At 37.5% G+C, this 24699-nt stretch overlaps 1 protein-coding gene across 3 annotated transcripts in view; it reads right to left on the bottom strand.

The window, feature by feature from the left end:
* Nucleotides 1–17855: 17855 nt before the first annotated feature.
* Nucleotides 17856–24699, bottom strand: part of LOC121869343 (choline transporter-like 1) — a 29053-nt gene continuing 22209 nt past the window's right edge. For all 3 annotated transcript variants that reach the window (XM_042370652.1, XM_042370654.1, XM_042370653.1), the window contains exons 14-15: nucleotides 21926–22147; nucleotides 17856–18633 (exon numbers count right to left, since the gene is read on the bottom strand). In XM_042370652.1, coding sequence (XP_042226586.1) covers nucleotides 18436–18633; nucleotides 21926–22147 — 420 coding nt within the window. In that variant the 3' untranslated portion in view covers nucleotides 17856–18435. The remainder of the gene's footprint in view (nucleotides 18634–21925; nucleotides 22148–24699) is intronic.

Raw genomic sequence — 24699 nt, 5'->3', positions numbered from 1 at the left:
TGTAAAACGAGAAATGTGTAAACGAAATAACAGAACATATGGGATTAATTGAAATAAAGACTGGGCCGACCCCCAAACTCCACTTTTTCCGACACAATACGTACGTTGTAGAAAAATAGTATCTTAATTTTATGATGATATGCACGCATGTCATGATCGTGATAACGGCTAACCTGAAAACCTTAAGGATTCATATTACGCTCAAACGTCCACAAAACCTGAGTCCCCCAGTGGAAACGTCCCCCATTTTCTGTTTCCCCGCCTTTGTTTAGAGGGAACTTTGAATATAATCCACGGATTTAGTAGCAGACGCTGTATGTTGGGACCTGTTGCCATCCAACCCTTTGTAATCAATTTAATTTTGCTTTTGATAGCTGAGTCAGAGCATTGTTAGTGAAGATAATAGTAGGGAATGAAACTGAGTTCATAGTCTCAGTTTCAACGTCAGAGTGCAGTAAATTAATTCATCGGAATAGAAGTAGGTGGGCTCCCTGGTCTGTTTTGAGTGAGGGCCCCGCGGGCATTTCTACCGTTAGTGAGTGCCCGTCCCTTCATCCATACAGGTATGCCATTCCACTCTGTGTTGTAATTCACCCTTCTTTAAGTGATTTGACCCAATTAATAGTTGATTGTGAAAGTGTTACAGTAACGTAGTTGATATGCTCTGAGTGAAGTCATATTTACGTCTTTAACGTCCCCTGAAACGTGATGTTGTTGTCACTGTTAGTGAGTGCCCGTCCGTTCATCCATACAGGTCCCTAACGCAGCCTAGGCCGTGTTTGTAGCGTGGATGTTGTATCCACTATGTCTGGGGAGATGTCCGAGGTCCAGTAGGATCAGTTACCTTCGTGAGACCCGGCCGTCAGACACTTCAGACTACCTATAGCCCCCATAGCTGGCTCGTCTGGTCCTAACGCTCGGCCTGCGAGGTGACCCCGGATCACCAAGCCACACACCACTACCAGCCCCCATCATTGGTGGATGAGTGTCTAACTCAGTAGGGCTATTTGTGTGGTGGAATTAATCCACTGGGATCTTCAGAGTTCGTCGGAAAGTACTCCATGGTGGCTGGACCCCATGGCTGTTGCTTGAGTATCACCCCTGACGACTGAATGTGGTAGTGGCAGTGGCCCTGGTCTTTATGGTGCTAAGTGACTATAAGAGTTGTGTGTTATTGAGTATGTCCACCCAATAGGGTTGGAAGTGTTATTGAGTACTGTATGTCCACCTAGTACTAGATTTCGTCTGTTGGTACAAATAAATTCTTTCTCCTAATTTCATATTCATGTTTAAATAAATTTTGTATTTGTATAATTGTGTCTATTATTTACCTACAGTATTTACCATTATTTCTTCCCTATTGCTTGATACTATCATTACATCTACCCACGAGCCTCCTCTTGTCACGCTACCAATGGTAATAAGTATGAGAGTAAAAGGAATTGTTACTGGCACACAGAGGCCCTCATAAATGGTGGCAGTAGTGGCCCTCATAAATGGTGGCAGCTCAGGCCCTCATAAATGGTGGCAGCGGTGGGATGTAATGAACATAGTATCGAGTTGGGAGGAATGACTGTGATACTGTAGTTTTTAACTGAGTTATAACCATTTCTCTGTACGGGTATTTAATAACCATTCCACTGTAACTAATGAGTATTTCAGATTGCTAATGATTTTGTTCCACATTTTTCCGAGGTACAGATTTTTGTGGTGGTTTGCAGAGAAAGTGAAATAAGTTCAAAGAAATACCTTGGAGTAAGGTTAGAAAAAAGTCTTGTTTAAAGTAAAAGGAAACCTGCAACAATAACTTGAGGGTAGAGTGTGAATAAGGTTCATTGATATTTGAAGAATTTTGATGTGTAACAATCTGCCCAAATTTTTTTTCCGTTGTTAACTCAGTATTACTTACAGACAGTGAATACATGTGTGGGCCGTGGCACTAGTGTGAAATGTTTCCATCGTGGGAGTGCCCAGTGTTTTAATTCTGAGTTGCTAACAGAAGCATTGCACTATATGCAAAGGTTAAGTGGATGCTAAATTCTGTACTTGTAATATTCTTTAGTTTCTGTGTTAGGTAGGATATATATTCCATTTACTTAATATAGCGGGGAATGTTACAGTTACTCATATTAATATTTCTATGTATATGCTATAATTTTAAAGTTTATTTTAACCAGGTGCTAACGGTTCATTATTTCGTGAAACGTATGTTATGTGAACTCTAATGCCAGTATACTTTCAGAGTACAGTATTATATATTTGAGGACCTTATGGTGATACGGTATATGGAAAATGTTATACAAGTGTATGGACCCAGAATTGTGAGTACAGAAATTCGTGAAGTGTTCACACAGTGTTGCACTATACTGAGTTTGTGAATAGCAAAGTGTCTCAGTGTATTTTTCATGCAATAATATTATCTTTTGGGAGATTAATAATCTGAACAGTATTTTGAATAGTTGATGCATGGAGTGTTTAGTCGTATTGCAGAAAATCAGTACCAGTCCTTGGGTCTTGAGTGAGCACTGTGCATGTTAATGTATTTAAAGTGGGTTATAGTGTTGATTTGTTGTAACACGATGGCAGATGCTAACACGAATCAGGGAACCATGACGGCCAAAGCCACTGTTGATTTAGCAACAGAAGTCCAAGCTCTTCTGGCTAAACTCGCTAAAGCCATGGGTAAAGGAGGAGAAAACCAGTGGTTAGACTGGATCTTTAAGAAACAGTGGGCTTTATAAGTGAACCTCCTTGGTTGTTGATGGGTAGTGAAGTGCACAATCTGTTGTAGGTAACTTTTGGTAATTGAAGAAGTGAAGAAAAAAAAAAGGGAGAGGTAAAGAATTGATGATTATTTTTTTATTGAAAAAATTTTTGCAGAGGAAGGGTCAATTTGCAGTAAAGACAGAGATTGGAAGATGTATTGGCAGTTATGCAATCATCTGAAGGGTATCTGTTACTAGTTTGAGTAAAGATACCAGTGGTGAATTCTCAAGTTCCGGTTGGTAAGTCCTACGTAGGCTGGGTGTTGTTGGTATATAGGTGTAGAGTTCGTGACTTTCAGGGAGTATTCGGGCATAAAAATATGGTGCTATTACTTCTACATGGCAAATGCCATAAGTACAGACAGTTTTTGGTTTGGTGGTGTTCTCATGAGGACCGTTTCGTTAGCATTGAATTCTTGGGAATACCCGCTCGTTCGGAATCCCTTGAATGGTGCTGCCTCTCGCGAGTGCGACATGACTCTTTAGATTAAGGGCAAACAAATCATTCCTTCGACTTGATGGGGTCCGTTCGTCTATGTCCTAGCTTGAGAAATCTATGTTAAATCTCAGTATGTCCTGTAAGCATTTGACCAATCGCATAAAAGAAACTTTCATGATCTATGAACATTGAAATTTGAGTTCTGTAAGGAAATTTTGAGTGTGCACTTTATCTACCGATGTGAGGGTGTATTTTGTAACATGTAACCCCATTTATTATTATTATTATTATATGATATGAGGTATCTAACTCAGTTCATTATTATTCTATGATAATGTACCTAACCCCATTTATTATTATATGATATGATGTATGTAACACCATTTATTATTATTATGATATGATATGATGTATTTACCGCCACTCAGTATTATTATATAATGATGTATCTAACCCCATTCAGTATTATTATGACATTGTAGGGTTTCGTGATATAATGTTGTCTAGCACTCAGGATGGATGGAAACTCTAAGGTGGTTTTCTTATATAATATAAGTTATATGATAGACAGTCTGGTGCTGGAGGTGCCGTGTGGTGAGGAGCTGCTCAGTAGAGACGTTCGGTGAGTAGCGTGTTGAAGGAGGTAGATGTGCAGGAGCTTCGTTAGAGAAGATGTTGCCTGTTGCTGGCCTCCTGGTTGAATGAAAGCTGGACAGCAAGGAGCTTGCTGGAGGAGGTGTTGCGTGTTCAGGAACCGAGAGCAGAATAAGAGGGCTGGTTGGTGAGGACGCTCAGGGAAGGACAGCTGGTGGGTCGCCATGCTCGCCGGGGGGAGCAAGGACCGCCAGGCAGGCGAGGAGAAGCGAGGGCCGCCAGGCAGCGGCGGAGGAGGAGGTGTTGCGTGTTGTAGAAGTGAGGCCAGAATGAATCTCAATGGAGAGACAGAGCTTATATACCCAGCAGCCGTGAGTCATCTATGAGTCATGTTGGGAAAACCCGAGAAGTAACCGGACTTTGACTCCGTTGCTAGGATACTGCGGCATCTGGTGGAAGGCACCTAATTTGGTTGCTAGGGAAGGCGTCGCAGGTGGCCTGCAGCTACGCAGTTTGTAGGGGAGACGTCCACTACAACATATTGTACCTAACCCCATGTGCTATTATTTTCGGCCAAAAAATGGATTTTGTTCAAAATTTCAGTATAGGTACTCCTGAATGTGCTGCTTAAGGATCTGTTAACCAAAATTTGATATCTTGATTATAACTTGTTCAAATGGCTTTTAGAAAATGTTCAAATGATTTTTAGAATATTTTAATTACTTTTGCAATGCTAATTACTCGCCACTTATGGGTTTTCGAGGTCATTTCTTGGTGCTTGTGTATTATTCTGGATGTACTTAAATAGTTAGGCACATTAAATTTTAGTTCAGAGAGAAAACGTATTTTTGGCCAAAAATCCTTTAAGGCTTTAGACTTACAATTTTTGTCATTTTCGGCCAAAAAATGGATTTTGTTCAAAATTTCAGTATAGGTACTCCTGAATGTGCTGCTTAAGGATCTGTTAACCAAAATTTGATATCTTGATTATAACTTGTTCAAATGGCTTTTAGAAAATGTTCAAATGATTTTTAGAATATTTTAATTACTTTTGCAATGCTAATTACTCGCCACTTATGGGTTTTCGAGGTCATTTCTTGGTGCTTGTGTATTATTCTGGATGTACTTAAATAGTTAGGCACATTAAATTTTGAACAAGTTATAATCAAGATATCAAATTTTGGTTAACAGATCCTTAAGCAGCACATTCAGGAGTACCTATACTGAAATTTTGAACAAAATCCATTTTTTGGCAGAAAATGACAAAAATTGTAAGTCTAAAGCCTTAAAGGATTTTTGGCCAAAAATACGTTTTCTCTCTGAACTAAAATTTAATGTGCCAAACTATTTAAGTACATCCAGAATAATACACAAGCACCAAGAAATGACCTCGAAAACCCATAAGTGGCGAGTAATTAGCATTGCAAAAGTAATTAAAATATTCTAAAAATCATTTGAACATTTTCTAAAAGCCATTTGAACAAGTTATAATCAAGATATCAAATTTTGGTTAACAGATCCTTACCAGGGCTGTGGAGTCGGAGTCGGAGTCGGAGTCGGAAGCATAAAAATTTGAGGAGTCGGAGTCGAAGGTTTTGTCTTCGACTCCACAGCCCTGGTCTGGACCTCTCGCCGCGTAAATGGTGCAATGAACCGTATATAGTGCAGTGCTAGGGAGTTGCTGTGTGGTGAAGAGCTTGTTGAGAGGTCTTGCTGGTTTGAGAGGGTTGAGTAGAATGACCTTCACGGTGAGGCTGGGGAGTATTTATGCAATTCTGCAGGATCAGGTTTGAGAAGTGTGAAGTGAGCGGCGCTGCTGATTGGCTGAGGTGAAGGCGGTAACGGGCCAATCACCACGCAGTCCGAGAGTGAGGCCCAGTCTAAGAGAATCATTGCTGATTGGCTGGTAAGCGGACGGCTAGTGATCAACCAGTAGTTGTAGTAGAGAGTATCCACTACAATACTCCCCTTCCCCTCCAACCGCTGCAGGAAACTTGTTGTCGGCAGGGTTGTATCTCACATGCAAGACATAACGGGTGGAGGTGTTAACCACTCGGCCGCTATGGGTGACGACTCCGTCTAGTGACACGAAATCTGTGGGAGAAGCAAAGGGAGAAGAAGGGTTGTAGATAAGAGAAGGTTGAACAGGCGAGGAATGTGGCGCTTCTCTTGCAGCAGGTGCAAAGTCCTCAGGGGCACTGGGTAGGGTGTCTGGATCCTCATCAGTAGGGTCCATGTCAGGAGCAGGGTGCGTATCAGGAGCAGTAGGTACCTGGGGATGAAAAGAGGGTACCCAGAATGTTGTGGAGGTGGTGTTGCTGCAAGTGGCAACTGCAGGCAGACTGGTGCAGGTGTGGTTTGTTGGGGGTAATGCTGGGGTGGGGGCCCATCTGGAAAGGTGGCCGGCTTCACTCGATCTATGCTGACAGTGTCGTGTCTGCCATTGCAAATGATTGTCAGGAACTTGACTGACCGTGCAAAAATGGGAAGGGTCTGTCGTAGGGGCGTTGAAGTGGGTTGCGGTGAGCATTGCGCCTGACAAAGACATACTCGGCGTTGAGAAGTGCAGGAGGGATGTGTTCAGGGCGACGGGAAGGCTGGAGTGGAGCAGTAGCTTTGAATGCAGAAACTGCTTGTCGTAGTGTTTGCAGTAGGTCGTGACGGGCAGCAGGAGTGAATTGATCAAGGTCAAGAGTAAGCGAGAAGTCCCCAGGTAGGCGAAGAGGCTCGCCTAGGGTGAGATCTGTTGGACTGCAGTCCATGTCCTCTTTGTGTGATGCGCGGATGCCAAGGAGCACCAAGGGTAGAGCATCCGTCCAGCTGTAGGGGTCGTGCTGTGACTTGATGGCGTCCTTCAGCTGCCGATGAAACCGCTCTACCATGCCATTGGATTGAGGGTGGAAACAGTAGTGCGGTGCCTGGAAGTGCTGAGGAACTGTAGGAGACTATGCCAGAGTTGTGACTCAAACTGGGCTCCTCGGTCAGTGATGGAAGTCGTGGGAGGACCGAAACAGGAGACGCAACCAGATAGGAAGGCACGGACGGCTGACTGCTGTAGCATTGGGCATGGGAATGGCTTCTGTCCACCTGGTGAAACGGTCAATGCAGGTGAAGATGTAGGTGTGTGTCGATGTATCTTAGAGGACTGGCAGGCCAGGCACTGGACAGCCCATTTCCGAGTATCAGCCTTGATGCCGAGCCAGACGACACATTGCGTGAGAAGGCGCCGGGAGGCCCGTACACCTGGGTGGCTGAGACCATGGATGCGGTCGAAGATGGCTCGGCGGTGGATGTGAGGCACGAACGGTCTAGGCTGCCCACAGGACATGTCACACCACAACTTGATGTTTGTGCCGGGAACGGGGAGTTCTTGGAGAGTGAGACCTGAGGGAAATGTCTTGTATGCTGCAAGGTCTTCGTCGTTCTCTTGAGCTACGGCGAGCTGTCTGTAATCCATGGGTGGAGATGAGGGAAGAATGCTGGATATACAACGAGAGAGGGTGTCGGCGATCTCGTTGTGGCTGCCCTTGATATGTTGGATGTTGCTGGTGAACTCCGAGATGTAAGCCAAGTGGCCAAAGAACACGAAGTGTATGTGTTTGGGAGGCTGAAGCGAAGGCGTGGACGAGGGGCTTGTGATCAGTGAAGATGGTGAACTGACGGGCCTCGAGGAGGTGCTGGAAATGCTTGACAGCAAGATATATGGCCTGGAGCACTCGATCGAAGGCGCTGTACTTGAGTTGAAGTGGTTGAAGCCGCTGTGAGAAGAAGGCAATGGGCATGAGGGTTCTGTTGATCTCCTGTTGTAAGACGGCGCCAACGGCAGTAGAAGAAGCGTCTGTTGTGAGATTGGTCCGGGCATTGGGGGCAGGGTAAGGTGTGTGATGTGCTGCTTGATAGTGGTGAAAGCTGTAAAAGCCTCTTGAGTCCATGGGAGAGGCTTGTGAGACGTCTTGGGGAGTCCCTTGAGAAGATTGTGGAGAGGAGCGAGGATGTTAGCAGCCTGGGCAATGAAGCGGTGGTAGTAGTTGACTAAACCCAGGAATTCTCGGAGCTTCTTCACTGTTTCAGGTTTGGGGAACTCCTTGATGGCATTTACCTTCCGTGGTAGGGGTTGGATGCCACTCGACGAGAATAAGCGGAGAATAATCTCTTGAAGAGAAGGTATGGCTTTCAGAGACCCGGATTCTCCCTCTCTTGGATAAGACCTATATCGTCCCTACACACGTACATAAAGGTAAGCTTTATCATGAAGGACATACACCTACAAATCCTGTGATGTCACTTATCTATTAACCTAACACCAACATATCATAAAAATAGAATATAGTACATGTACTCTTTTGTCCCAAGATGTAAACTACAACAAAATAAAATGGGTGGAAGTTCAAGAAGTGAAAAAAAGATATTTTATGTTTTATTCATACAGTTTACATACAGGTATAAAATTAAATATCTTTTACATATTAGGTGAAGTTTGGCAAAGATACTAATACAAAACTTTTTAAATGTTAAACAGCATTTATTTCTGGCTAGGAAAACAACAGAAATCTTAGAACCGAGGACCTTAAATACTGCTTCAGGCATACAAGTCATGTCAGTCAGAACATTATAAAATAAAAAAATTTTGTGGAATGTTACTTTTGATCAAACTTACACCAATAATTTTTTGTAAATAAAATCTTATAATTCAACCTAAGCCTTAAATATTTATTATGCAGGTTTAGACATACCAAAGTTAAACACTAAAAATCAGTTCTACAGACATATAACAAACATCAAAACAGTTTTATATTTAGTTCATTGTGAAGAGCTACAACTTAAAAGATAACTCCATTCCCATTTTAGTGACATTATTACAGTATTACCTTCCATAAAATGGAGGAAAACATATTTTATTAAAGCATATTTAGTAAAAAGTTTAAAAAATAACTACAGTACAATACTTCTGAAGCTCTTTCTGCTTGGCTTGAGGTCAGTACTGTAATGTGCAGTAATTCACATTGTCACCAACAGTACACTTAACTAGCTGGGCAAAGTTGCTTCTGTATAGCTACTGATCAAAATTAGTTTTGAGAACTTTTTGTGACAAATCTACATGAGAATTAAATATATTGTTACTTCAAAATAAAAAGTTAAATATAAATTATAGTATTCACATTACAGTATACCTTTTATCCTCATTACTTTAGTATGGAAAGGTGATTGACCACAGACCTAGACCCTAACTCATCCTCTCAGTGTTGCCAAAATGGCTCTTATTTGAATCTTACAGAATTTTTTTTAACTTACTGGTAACAATAATAATTTATCAACTTTAAGAAGCTGTTGTTAATCAAGGTACTTTAATGTATTACAGTATATTTATCTTTAATGAATGGAGCTTGAAATCATATATTATTTATTTGTACAGAGAACTAAGGATGATGGTTATCTTTTCCTTTGGTGTCATTATGCATAATCCATCAAACACCTAGTAATGAATCCTTCAACTTATGTTTATATGTATTAGACTTTGAAAAACTGGCTGGATGTTCCATGGTTTGTTGAGGGTAATTTTATTATTAGAATCAGGCTAAAAACTTGATATCCTATAGAAATCCCTTCATCACAAGTTTGCAGAGAATATTGTCACATTTGTCTGAGACAAAACACTGGTCACAGAGAAGGCCTAGCAGTCCTTTGTGCTTTGAACTTGGTTAACATCCAAATAATATTCACTCAACTTAATATGTCCCGACTGTGAGGTACAATACATGATCAAACCTCATTAGTCATTCATACCATTTTCTCTTTGTATATGTAATGAAGACCATAAGAGGTACTGCTGCATCCTTCTGGCTGAGTATTATTTATGCATATAGTTATCAATTGCCTGGAGATCATTCTGTAATTTGATCTTTTTAACATCCAGGCATCTCCAAATCTCAAGCTGTTCTACATGCTGAACTAATAGAATTTAAATTGACACTGACTATGGTAAAGGTGAACCATAACTTCTATGATAAAGATAAAAGTTTTACAATAAATATAAAAGGCCAACCTTTTCATTAATTTCATTATCCTAAGAATTTAAATAAGTCATCAAAAAGTGATTTTACAGGAAATATTCTACAGGATTATCAATAATTTTCTAATATAATTTCTACCCGATGTTAGCATCACAATACAGTATCACTGTATATCACCAGATTATCTCAAGGCCTAGAAACTACTTCATTCAATTTAGAGTTTGCTTGAAAACTTAAGTTAGGATTATTAACATCATAAGCTTTCCAATGATCATAATTTTCCTACTTTTTTAATTTGACTAAGATGTACATGTAAGTATGACCGTACAGTATACACAAGGCACAATGTGTATTTTTCTTGATGTAGATGACTTAATTATTCATGAAGGAGGCATTGTGGAGATACCCTAACATTAATTCATCCACTTATGATGCACATACATAATGATAACTCTATGATGAAAATTTTTTATTTTTAGTAATGCTAATGTAAAAATGCACTATTATCTCATATACAGTAAACTCTTAATGTCCATATACATAGAATGCCACAGAATACAAACTTAGGACGTACTGGTAATAAAAAAAAGAAAAAAGAATATACAGTACAGCATAACAACCTAATTTATCCCTAAGCCCACCAAATTTAGCAATAGAAATTCTAACTATCCCATTTTAATAAGATTAAAATAAAAAATGTCATTACTCCTGCAAGCCATTTCTCAGAATACTACACGGTGGATGGATTCAAGAGCACATTCACACATACACAGTATTCCCTTCCTCTGCTGCCATTCATTTATTCTTAAAACTGTAATAAATGTTTTCTGTTAAGGTACAGTGCTCTCCTTACACAACTATATCACCATAATGTATACTTGTTTCACTTCTACCTCCCCCTCTTTTGTTTACACATTTTCTTCACTAAAAGCCTTTCATTGTCTATAACACTCTCCTAAGATACACTCTCAACACCATAAATATTCCTTCTCTATAAACACCATCAAAGGCAGTTCCTGAACAAATACTGTGTACTCCTCTTTTTACAATGACTGTATTTCAAAGAAAATTTTTGCAAAATATTATTTTGATTAGAACATAACCGTGTTTCAACAAAAATATCCAAGGAATGACGAATCAGCCAATAGTTGACAATATTTGAAAGTGAAACAGGGAATACAATTTTACTACTGTACTAATTTTTTTTAAGCAATGTAAAGAAGGAAAGACCCTAAGCTGTGTGTAGTTTAATCATGCTTCATGTTACTCAGCATAAGCTTACAGTAAATGGATTTATATTACTAAACTGTAGTTTTTTGTGATATCTGGTTGCACATCTTTCATCTACTTCAGTTGGAAATGGAAACTGACAATGTGATGTAGGGTATCATGAACTCAATATACAGTAAACCCATGCTATTCGAGAGGGATAGGTTCCAAGGAATGGCGCGAATACCGGGCAAAACCGCGAATAGCAACTTATACTACCTTAGTGCACGACTGTATACCTATACCAAACAACTAACCAGCTGCAGCAGCACTCATCCCCTCCTTTAACTTGTCTAATAATTCAAATTTCTTTGTCAGGGTCATCACTGACGTCTGCATTTTACATTTCACTCCTCTAGCATCACTAGCACTGACACTAGGCAGTCTTTAAGGGGCAATTTCACACAGAAACACTTAAAGTTTTGAGAGTACAACACGAGATGCTGTGTGGGGTGACTCGTTGTGCTGCGGGAAAAAGCTTGCAAACTAGCCACCATAGCCACCATCTGCTTACCGTGAATCATCAAAAATGTGAATCGCAAACCCGCGAATGGGAAGGGTCTACTGTACAGTGATATCTCCATTAGCCGGAACAATCGGTGCAGAGCACTTCTGGGAATGAGAGATTCCCGGGTAACAAGACGACCCTCTCAAACCCAGAAAAAACTCCCCCATCCCCGGAATTTTCCGGGTATCGGGAAAATTTTCTCAGGAATTTTCCGGAAAATTACGGCTTTGGGAACGATTTTCCGAGAAAATTTAAATTCCGGCTATCAGAGAGTTCCGGGTTTGAGGGATTCCGGCTACAGGAGATATTATTAATACATTTATATATATCTGCAGTTACTATAGTATACATTCAGGTGCATTACAGTTTGTGTAACTTGAATGTGTAAGAACATTTTATCTGTTTGGAAGTACAGTACAATATACTGTATCGACAAAAGTTACATACAGTAATATCTCCGCTAGCCAGAATCCCTCAAACCCAGAACTCTCTGATAGCAGGAATTAAAATTTTCTCGAAAATCGTTCCCAAAGTCGGAATTTTCTCGAAAATTATAGCTTTGGGAATGATTTTCCGAGGGGCACATTTTCCAGAAAATTCCAAGCAAATTTACCCGATACTCGGAAAATTTCAGGGATGGCGGGAGCTTTTTCCGAGTTTGAGAGATGAAAATCAGGCGCATTTTCCGGAAACTCAGAGAAAAATTTTCCGTTACCTGGAAAATTATGGGGATGGGGGATATTATTCCAGGTTCGAGACATGATGTAATGGGCAATTTCTGGAACTTCTGAGAAAATGTTTTCGTTATCCGGAAAATTCCGGGGATGAGGGATTTTTTCCGGCTTTGAGAGTCGTTTCATTACACGGAAATCTCTCATTCCCAGAAGTGCTCTGCACCAATTGTTCCGGCTAACGGAAATATCACTATCTATAAATATCAAAATTATATAAATTCCTCTCTCCTTGCTAACAACTTATGAACATCATAACAAAGATATTGCTCTTGTTTCATAAATAAGAGTTTTATGTCATTATTAATGTACTACTCAAATTCCACCAGTCTTAATTCAAAATTAAATTTCTTGAATGATGAATTTGAGGATTAACAAGGATTCAATTTTCCTAACACAGAAGTCTAATCCATAGCAACACCTCAACTACCATCATATTTCATCTTACTTATGGAAAACAATAACGCATTATAAGATTTTGCATATCTTATAAACATCTGACAACCCAGCCCAACCCAACTAAATTTTAAGCACCCCAGCCTAACCCAACTAAAGCTTAAGCACCTCAGCTTAACCCAACTAAAGCTTAAGCACCCCAGCCTAACCCAACTGATGTTTAAGCACCCCAACACTACCCAGGGTGCCTAATAATCTTGGGATTGCTGAGTTGGATTAGATTTGCTTGAAAATGCCTCTTGCACACTTAAAAAACATATAAATAAATAGCAATCACTAAACATTTTCTTGGAAATATTTACATGATAGCATGCTGTTCTTTAGCCAATATGTTCACTTCATACATATATTGCATGGACCCATTTCTGAAGTGACACATAGGCAATAGGAAAAAAATCCACTCCTTATGGAAGCTGTGAATTTGTACTTCTAACAATCTTTGGTCTGGCATTTCCATGCAGTCATCCTTTCCTTTTGAGTGTTTCATCCAGTTCATCTGATTATGGCAACTTCGACAATTCATTTCAGGTTTTAGAAGTCCATTTTCTTTTAAAACAATTAATAAGTAGCAAAGGGATCCTCATACAGCAAAGGTAACACAACAGTTTGGAAGGTTGCATGACATGGTCTACTGTTATCTGACTGACTAATAAGAAACATGTCTCTTTATATAATAATTTCAGTTCAACAAGAGGTCATTTGAAGTGTTTCCCCCAGGTCAAGAAGTCATGGAAGACCTCATTAGTCCCCTGAAATGTCACTAAAAACTGTTGCCCCTAGGGGTGCCTAATCTTTGTTCGACAGTGGACCTAAATACCTATCTGAAGATTTGGCACCCTAGCTTAACCCACCCAAAATTCAAGCATCTTGACAGTACCTGGGATAATTTATCTTCATGAGTTCCAATTTTGCTGAAAATTAGCCAAAAGACAAAGAGTGTTTATCCAAGAAACACAAGAAAGACTGGCGCAAGTGTTATCCTATGTGTAATACAGTACTTCACCAGCCAAGATAAATCTTCAGTACAGAATTTGCATTACAAGTGACTATCATTATATGAATATTACCAAATGTTTTGCAAACTGAACAATGCACAAAGCAATAATCATTACCATAAGACATCACTAACCTACTGTTAGGTTGAATTTGCTTGAGATATATTAATACATGCTGTACAAAAACATAACAAAAAGGTCACACTAACTTAAGTGTGAAAGAAACAATGCTGGTAACTGGATATTGGATGTGAACTAAAAAAAAGTCATAGCAGCCACACACAACTAATACAGAAAGATTCTCCATAAAGGCAATATTATATGTTTTCTTTTTTCATTAAAATTACAAATATCCATATAGCACAACATTCAATTCTCCCAAATTTACATGTCTAGGCTGATACTGTACAACAACTATTTAGAAGGTACAAATTGTATGAACAATCATACCAGAACATCTTAGTTTAACTTTGGTTGAATCAAATACAGTATATAAAATTAAGCTATTTTTCTCAATCTAGACTGCAATAATATAGAATATCAGTATTATTCCACACAAAACACTTGTTCCCCAACTTAAGCTTGTACGGCATACAAACAAAAGCTGCTCTGTATTACTTCTGTCAGAAGACAACCAAAAATCCTCCATATTAAGATGTAAACAAATCCGTTTCTATTTTTTAGAATAATAAAATCACTGAACTACGTATCATTTTTAAATACAGAAATATATACTGTAGAGGGAAAATAATGAATTTTAATACAATCTATACAAATGTAGAAGAAACAAACTTATACCTATTTATATATAATTTGTGGTCTGGAAAATTAAAAGTCAGTGTATGCCACTATATCACATTGCTTTTAAGTATAACTGCATCTGCCCTACTCATGATTTATCCAATGTTAAACAAAATGAGCCCAAATTAATGATACAGAATGTGATCTCCAGTCTGAATTCATTGGGATTGAACAGTAGGACCCTTTCTTGTCAGTGACAAGGAAGTCCTACATATACAGTAATCTGCAGTTCCCACTCTGTAAAAGTAGGTTGGTGGTAGGAAGGGCATCCAGGGCATCCAGCCCCCAAAAAAAAAAGAAACTTGCTTCAAATTTGCCTAATGGCAACCAAGACACGATGCCCTGAGGCAATCATGGCTAACCCACACAAATATGGAAAATGGCCGTAAAACAGTAAAAATTATAATTCTTTCACATGAGTGGCCCAGAAATAGAGTACACCTTTTCTGCATCATTGCTGAAGAGGATCGTCCCTCCACAAATGATACAAAAACTATGAAAAATCAGATTTTCTGAAAAAATGCCAACCTTTAGCTACAGCACTGCCAAGCATGAACAGTGTGCAATAACATCTTCAACCCAAAAATATTCATGAAAGATCCCCCCCCCCTTATGCCATAGTCGGTTTTAAGTGATTATCGTTTTCTGTTGGCATCATAATAGTATTATGAGCAAATGATGTATCTATTTAGTTTTATTATTATACAGTACTGCATATTGTATTATTTATTAAAACTAAGAAAAGTCACATCTTGCAACGCCTAACAGCCAGTCCACTGAGTGACGAAATCATGTAATTCTTCTCAGTGTTTGGCTAACCTGTATGTAGAGTAGACCAATGTCACTCAAGTATTTACACAGTTTCCTCAGTACAGTATTGTAATTTTTACACGACAACTTTAGCTATTAGGCTTCTTATCTTATTTGTTTTTCTCCCTTGTGTTTGCTACCACCAGTCCTTGCCTTATTCTCTTTTAATACTTTGAAGCAAGACGCTTTTCACCTGACACCACATACAAAGAAAAGTAAACAAAATTCAGAGTATGAACCAGGGTTATTCTAATAAGGTTTACATGTGGGTAATTTTAATGAGTTTTACACCCGACAACAAAGATGAATGTGGTACCTTTTGACGCCCTTGCTCTTTTGCATATAATATTGTGCAAAATTAGAAAGGCACCACGTGCCAAGAATTTTTAAATCCTCGAAGGCTTTTAACTCAAAACAAACATTTTGCACATAAAACTGGAAATAACTCCAAAAGTTATTGGACAATTTTAAATTTTCAAACAGTATTAGATTCACCAATGATATGAGAATATTCCATACTAGAAAGAGTGTGCAACTCTTAAATATTTCTTTTACTAATTAGATGGAGATGCTAAAAAATTTGGAGGATTTTTGTTATATATCTTCATTGAATGGGTATAATTGTTTGGTTCTGGTATGGAAGTATCATCAGTTCATACTCTTTATATCAATAAAAGCACAAATAATGTCGATCAAAAATGTTGGCTGTATCAACTGACCAGATGTAGTCATGGTTACACTTTCAATATAATCCACCAGGTTTCAATATTCATCGGCCAAAGGGGGAAAGATAGTTGTTTCTTAGACAGTACTATGTCTCAATGGTCGTGCATCGTAGGATAAGTAATGTTCTTCTCTTTTTTCTTTTCCACTTGAGGGAATCATAATAAGATCAATGAAGATGGCAGAGAAATTAGCATTACAGGAAAGTCAGTTTAATATATTCATGAAGGGAAAACCAGAAGTTACACACAAATGAATGTAATCAACAAATCCCAGGCATATGGGTGTTGTTGATTCAATTCTTAAGCAAATGATTGGTGTCTAGCATCTGGCTTTCTGTACATGAATATTAAAAATGACACTTTCCTCTATCATTAATTTCTCTGCCATATTCATTGATTTGTTATGATTTCCTCACTTGAAAAATAAAAATAAAAATAAAGGAACATTATAACTTTCCTTTCCTGTAACAACTTATAAGATGCCCTGTACAATAACTGTATTTCATGTGCATATAAAGTAAAACATCATACTTTAAACATGAGGTAATAAAAAATAAAGACACTGCCCAAAGCAAGTAATGGCCACCAAATAAAAAGTATTGGTATATGTATTTACAAAAAAAGAACAAATCCACACTTGCATCCTTTGGGAACATGAAGAATGTTTATATTGAGCTGCCATTCCTTCCGGGACATTTTTCACTATCAAATGCGAGATCATATAACTTATCATACCCATACAATAGAGCAGTAGATATAAAACTACCACTGTATACTAATGGACCAACAAAATACAGTAGATTTAATTATTCACATAAAAAACAAAGAACTTCTCAAGATGCATTTATCAATAGTTCACATCAGACAAACTATAAATTGTGACAAAAATACTTCAAATTCTCCTTCAACAAAAGTTATTTCCATATTTACTAAACTTAATCTTGTACTTTTCTGATACAATGGGTAAAGTGGAAAATTACATGTACTTAAATTTGGTACTGTGCTTCCATATGCCACCCCAAATAACAAAACTTTTGAAATTTTGACTTGGCATATTTATTGAAACTAGCAAGGTTTGACAACAATTACTCCCACCAATTAAATTTTCATCAAGTCTCCCACTATATACTGTAACTGACTCATTTATCAGATTTTCATAAGTATAAAGCTTTCCCCAAAGCTTATTACAAAAAATAAATGCCTTAGATATAAATTTGGCTGCTATTAACAATTACAGTACGTACTACAACTTAAATTTCCCAATTCTTGTTCACACACATCTCTTAAACAAAATCAGTCTTTGATATCAAAATAAAATCAATTTTAATTTTCTTATATTCCTGGCACAAAAATATTAATATTGCAATAAAACTTTTTTATCTGAAAAAATTTTATATATATATATATATATATATATATATATATATATATATATATATATATATATATATATATATATATATATATATATATATATATATATATATATATATATATATATATATATATATATATATATATATATATATATATATATATATATATATATATATATATATATATATATTTACATATATATATATATATATATATATATATATATATATATATATATATATATATATATATATATATATATATATATATATATATATATATATATATATATATATATATATATATATATATATATATATATATATATATATATATATATATATATATATATATATATATATATATATATATATATATATATATATCACATACCCTGTACTTTGGGCTGTAGGAATCACAGGAAGCCATTCAATAATTATGAAATATTGTAGTTAATATCCCAGAATTGAGGGAAATGTTACAAAAAAATGTCAACACAGATATATTACAACTTCCAGGTACAATAAGAATGTGTGTGTGACAAATCAAAAACTTATTTTCCATAAAACAAGTGGTCAGGGTTATTTCAGTAACTTACTGGAAGATATTAATCCTATTTCAATGTGCCCATAAAACAAATAATATAATTCTTTATATTTTGACCGAGTAAAAATTATACGAATGGTTTTATAGTTCTCTGAAATCCTGAAAAGTCAGGAATATGACTCGATGAAACTCAAAAACAATATTGATTACATTATAATACTTTGGTATTGCATGACACAATGCCCTGTTATATGCACACTTCTGACCATAAACAAAAGCCTATTCATTTTGCTCCAAATGCTCCACCTGGAAATGTGATACACTGTACTGTACTTTAAATTCAAAAAGTAAATTAAAAGTTTTAGTCATACCTGATGGTACCAACATTGTCATGTACACAATCAGTACTCAAACACTTCCTTCCTTAAACCTGATGGTTTCAGGAGGATCTCTTCGTCGAGATTTTTGAGACTTTTTTCTGTCAATGTCCTCATGCTTGACCATAAACTCATATAATTCTTTGTCTGCCACCAAGTCCCGACCATCAGTGGTGTCGTAGGTGTTGTAGTCATCAGAGAAACAAAGGAATAATGTGTCAACTGCCATCTGAAATAAAATTAGTATGATACATATAAAAACCTACTTTAGCACATTTAAATTCCAAAGCTAAGATAACCAATGAAAGGACTCAAACAAAATATCTTTCTGAAACAGAGGCAGACCCAATTTATGAAGATTTTATTAAAAAATTGCAAGTACAAGAAATTAATATGAATAATAATAGTAATAATAAAATGGTCACATGCCTTCATTTATGAGTTGAAAATGGTTCTGATTAGTAATAAAGAAAACATGCTAAAATGATGCAATATTTTTGTCTGTCTGTACCAGTCTTCTTACTTAATTCATTTTTCTCTAACACCTTAAATATTATTACTGGTAAATCTACAATAAAGCTTTCAATATGTCATCATTCTACTATAACTTTCCCCTAAACTTAATGAAAACAAGACACTAACATCACACACACAGTCACTGAACCAGCTGCTTGATTATCCAATTTCTCATAATTTAATCTCCTGTAATACACAGTAACTATATGGAGAATTTAATATTAGAAATTAATCTGATATTTAAAACTTCATATGCTCAATATGTACAATAAAGGAAGGTGTAGAGTAATAATAGAAAATGTGGAATTTAGAAGTGAAGAAATATTTGGAGGTGTGGAAGCTGCCAGCAAAGCACCAGGGAAGGCAAGTGGAGTGATCAGCTCGGTTAGCTCAAATGAGTCAGATACCTAGCTAGCTGACTGGTGGGAGTGATGGCTGCTGTAAGATTTTGTGGCTCTTAGTTGATATTTTGTTGCTTGAACCATACATACAACAATTTATCCAGGCAAATTTTTCATAGACTGTCTTTGGTCCAGTTATTGCAGAATTTTCATGTTAAATGCAGTGTTATCACTTTTGTGCGTGTTTGAGGGCAATGCAAGAGCAAAATGAAGTCAATATTAAACAGACAATACAGCAAGAAACAAGATTTACCCACGCAGGGGGGCGAGGGGTACTGCCACCAGCACCCTAACACAGGGCTTACAGGTTAACTATAACTGCATTTACAGACTCCGGAAGTTTAGACTCAAGGAAAACATCCCCGGGACCCAGAAACATTCTGGAGAAGTGGGCTAGCGTCTGCGAGTGCAAGATGTCTAGTTTAGACACTCAAAACTTTTCCCAGTAACTGGAAAAGATTCCGGGGATAAGGAATTTTTCCGGGTTTGAGAAAGTCGCCTGGTTAGCAGGAAATCTTTCATCCCCGGAAGTGCTCTGCACCAATTGTTCCAGCTAACGGGGATATCACTGTATTGTCCAAGCTCTTAAATGTAATACATAACTGTAATCACTCTATATGTCTTTTAACACTTGTGATGAGGGTGTGGTAGGGGATTAGTGGCTCTTATGTTACTGATCTGACCTGATGCAATGTAAGGTCACCCATTGTCGGGGTGGGGGATCACAGCAAAAGTACTTTATAGTCAAAGTGAAAGAATTTTACATTCATTAAAACAGAGTACAATGTGAACTTTAGTGATGTCCTCTCACTATAAGGTAAAATAAAAAACACCGATGATGACTGATATAAACATTGAGTTCCATTTCTTAAGACATATACAACCATAGTAGGTAGTAGGCAGCTATCAAACAAGGAGTTACTAGTGCTTGGGAAGATATTGGAAGCATAAGGTGATGTCTAATGGTAGACCCTGTTGTCATATGGCAACACAAAAATTCTGACCACATCCCAGGTTGCTAATATGACTTTCTGCCTCATTTACACACAATTTTTAATTGTGTATATTTTATATTATAAATTGTATTTAATACTGTATAAATTATTATTATAATTATTATTATTATTATTTTTATTATTATTATTATTACATTTTCGCCTCCCAGGTCCCGATGTGGGTCAGTGACCTGTGCCCGGGTGGGCTAATCCCTGTTTAAAAAAAAAAAAAAAAAAATTGCTCGGACTATAGTTCACCAGATGGCCACAAGGCAGCGCTCGTGTAGATGATGCCTCACCTGACAACTAAAGTGAGTGATGCGTTCCATATGTGGGATGACAAATAGCATTAATGCGAGTTTGTTTACATAAAAAAAATAGGGAAGTGGCCTTAATATATCAACATCATTAACGCGAATTATTGTAAATTGGGGTATCGTAAATAGAGATTTACCTGTACCTCATCAGGGGTCGAGTGTTTGATTTTTTTATTGCAGAGAATGTACATACAGTATTTCCAATTATATACCGTACTGTAATGGGAGATAATGGGAAACTGAGCACCAATTTCCCCCAAAAAAATTATTTAAGAGAAGTTTCAAGATTGTAACCCTCTCATAAATTGGGTTCTGCCTTTGTTTGGTAACAGTATCTCACTTATAAATAAAAAAAAAGATTTAAATAAATCTTTGATGCTGGTCATGATAGAGGACTATCAACCACATCATAATCACAGCAAGTGTTAAATAAGTTATTCCTGGCATTGATCCTTTTAGTGCATACTTTGGACACCATTGACATTAACCCTTAGGCTTCAGGTCATGTTCTGTGTCATGTGTCTGTAGAACTTCAGGTCAAGTCATTTGATGTTTGAATCTTTCTTGGCTCTGTTTGAAAAAAGAGGGCGGGCCTGGCTAGATTATGTTGCCAAGTAGGTATTTACCTTACACTCACTCACACATGAGAGCCTACCAGTCTCTTCTCTGCCTTTGTGATGTAGGAATCTCGCCCTTGGTCTTGACTCACTTCATCATGTGTTTTTAACCCCCCTCCCCCACACTGTACTGTGATCAATTACAGTAGTAATAATGGTAGTTAATAGTGTAAATAGTAATAGCATAGTAAAACAAGAGTCCTATACTTCATACTGCCTACAAATTATTGTTGTTTACCTCGTACTATTGCGTCATAGATATGTCACTTTACAAACTTCGTCGACTCTTCCTAGCCCGTGTTGCCAACATGTGGTAAGGATATATATTCATTTCCTGTTTATATCATGCATGACCAGTTTGTAAGACTAGAATTGCTTTTTATCTGTTTTCTAAATGTTCCCAAATATACCCTCGTGTTGGGGGGAGGGTTGTCGACCATAGCCCAAAGCCCAGGGGTTAATATTTAAATTTAAGAAAAAATCCACCAGATAGTTTTGAGATACAGCTCTTCACTCCCACTTGTACTACAAAGTCATCCCTATAAATATTTTGAGACTCTTAAATAAACAAAGCCCTGGACATGCTTACTTCACACAAGATGTACAGTATGTGCATGCTTTGTGTGTTTACCTGATGTCTGAAATAAACAAACTTACAAGAAAAGAAAATCTCACCTCATAGACAGAAAAAACACAATGTGTGATAAAGAATGCAAACACAGCAGTGACAATAAGAGGTACAGCATACAGGTGAAGTGTAGGGTCAGCATGAAACACCGGGAGGGCTATGCAGCACACAGTCCCTGTAACAGCCACTTTGGCTAGGAACAGCATCAAGTCCCCAACACTGTTCACTGTGGCCACCTGCAACATGTTCGTTAGCACCACACGCCAGGCCTGCAAAAAAACATAAACATATAATCTATGATACATTAAACATTTATTGACTGTCTAATATGATATAAATATTTTTCATGGAGTATCCAACAGCAGTTTCAAGACAGTAAACTTCCTCTAATCCAGACTAATAGGGGGAAGGGGAGGGCCTGTCCTGTTTGGCAGAAATTTTGTGTTAGGAAGGGGGTCTGAATTTTTTATAATGCTATACAGTTTCCTATGTACTGTACCGACAGTGCAGATATACAACAATGGTACACAGTAAGGCACTGAACCTACTACAATTTTAGCCTAAACATAATACTGTAAGGAGTTTCATACGCCATATCCCAGATTCCTCTTATTATCAGTTATCCATTATCCGTATTCACCTCCCTCTCTTCCTCTCCCTATCTCGGTTAGAAGGGAGGGAGGACAGGCAACCCCTGGGGGAGACACTGACTGCAGCAACCCCCATTTCTTCACTCGACTCTCTCCCTCACTCACTCCACCACCTCCTCCTATGCCATCAATATTTGTTTAAGTAAATAAGAACAAGAATAAGAGAAGATAAGAGATACGGTAAGAGAATCATGTAAAGAAATAAAAAGAAGAAATATAAAGAGAAAGGGCAATAAAGAGTAAATAAAGAATAAATAGAAAATAGATAGAGATATGTTTATTATGTCTGTGGGGAAAAAAAGTTAATTTTCCTCATTCTCTCATACACTCTCAGTGGCTTGGCACTGGCTCAGGACAGCTGTTAAAGTCACCGAGTGTTTGGTGCAGCCTGGAGCTCTCATATGCCTGACAGGAGTGTGGACTGTCTTGGCTGTGACACAGTTCCATTCATGCCTTGCACCCCAAAAATACCTCCATTTGACGGCCCCTATCTTATAAATTTTTTGTTTACTTTATATTTATTTAAACATAATTTAGATTAACTACTGTATTCAGGATCAGTTTGGTGAAAAAAGTGTTTCTAATTCAAATAGAACTGTTTTTATAGACAACATTTTTTTCCTAACATTACTGTATATTGTGTCAAAATATTTTTTTCAGGATATTTAATTGAAATAAGCTTGCAGATAATTTATTTAGGATCATTACGGTACCAAATTCCTCTTTCTATGACAATAAGAACACATGCTATGGAAAAAAATTTAAAATTTGTTTTTGCTAACCATTAATTTTTCTACTCAAGGCCACGGCCACATCAACTTACCAGTAAATACAATAATCGAAGAATGTTAAGAGAATTGTACAAAATTAAGAAGCGTTTAGTTTGATATTCATTATTACTGTGCTATAATACACCTGTTGACATAAAAACAGAAGCACATAGTAATGTTAGTAATATTGTACTTATTATTCACTTAAAATGAGACACTTGAGTCTTGAAGTGATTACTGTATATGAAGTCACACTGAGGTGAGGAGGCAGTTGTGGAAGGAGGTGATTGTACTACACTCATAATGTACACCACCAAAGGTGGATTTGAGGTTATTTTTCACTGCTAATTTCATTTACTGTAAGTACTGTACACTGGACATGAACGCTTCCTGTCAGAACCGAGCGGTAAATCTATCGGTTGCACCTTGAATCTCCACGCCCCTCACTCGATAGCCACTAAAACGCATCTGTTTATAAACCCCCAATATCGATATCTTGATAAGGAAGCTTGAAAATTCCATCACTGTCCATGGCACTATCAACTGTAAGTGCTTGCCCACAAATTTAATTCTTGTCATGTATGCAGTCATACACAGTGGTGCACCCTAGGCCTTAATTTACTTGGTATGTCTCACACAACCCACTTTCATGGTCTTACAGTATAGACAGGTGAGTTTTTAGGCAAATGGCTGTCTTTTTACACTTTACTGAACCACAAGGCTCCATAATACTGCAAACAATGTCACGAATAGAAAGAGTGCGGGAGCTACCGGGTCAAGGCTGAGTGGATTAACAATGGAGACTGAGTTGACCTAGGGTATACCACAGACTCAGCCCACACTCCCCTCAAGGTCACATGATGAGACACCCACTGCTATCTCTGAGCCTCGCCACACACTCACCCACTTACACGGACATTCTCCCCTGCTAACTGGATTTTGGTCGTATTTTTCCGGATTGGGGATATAGTACATGGATCCAGTGCTGGAGCCCAGTCTAGTTTGTAAGGGAATCTGGATTAAGCAAATTTGGTTTGGAGGGAGTTTACTGTATGTATAATCACAAATAATGATACACATCTCTTGAACATGTATTCTTAGATTCTGGCTCCTGGATGTTACTCTGTAAATACAGTACTCAGTTCCTTGTAAAATTATTTTGTTAACACTTTTGAAGAACATGTGTTAATTAGGGTTAATATAGCATTCATATGCTACTACTTGTTTAAATGTGTAAGTATTTGACTGAAAAAGATTTATTTGCAGCACAATATAAAGACAAAATGTCTTAAATCTAGAACATTGAATTTAAAAAAAAGTGATTAGAAATGGGGCGGGGAGATGGGGGGGAAATGGGGGGGCCAGAAAAATGAGGGGCTGGGGAGGAGGGGGAAGGTAAAC

This window comes from Homarus americanus, unplaced genomic scaffold (genome assembly GCF_018991925.1).
Source record: "Homarus americanus isolate GMGI-L3 unplaced genomic scaffold, GMGI_Hamer_2.0 scaffold36734, whole genome shotgun sequence".
Taxonomy (NCBI): domain Eukaryota; kingdom Metazoa; phylum Arthropoda; class Malacostraca; order Decapoda; family Nephropidae; genus Homarus; species Homarus americanus.
This window is presented reverse-complemented; position numbering and strand designations above follow the sequence as displayed.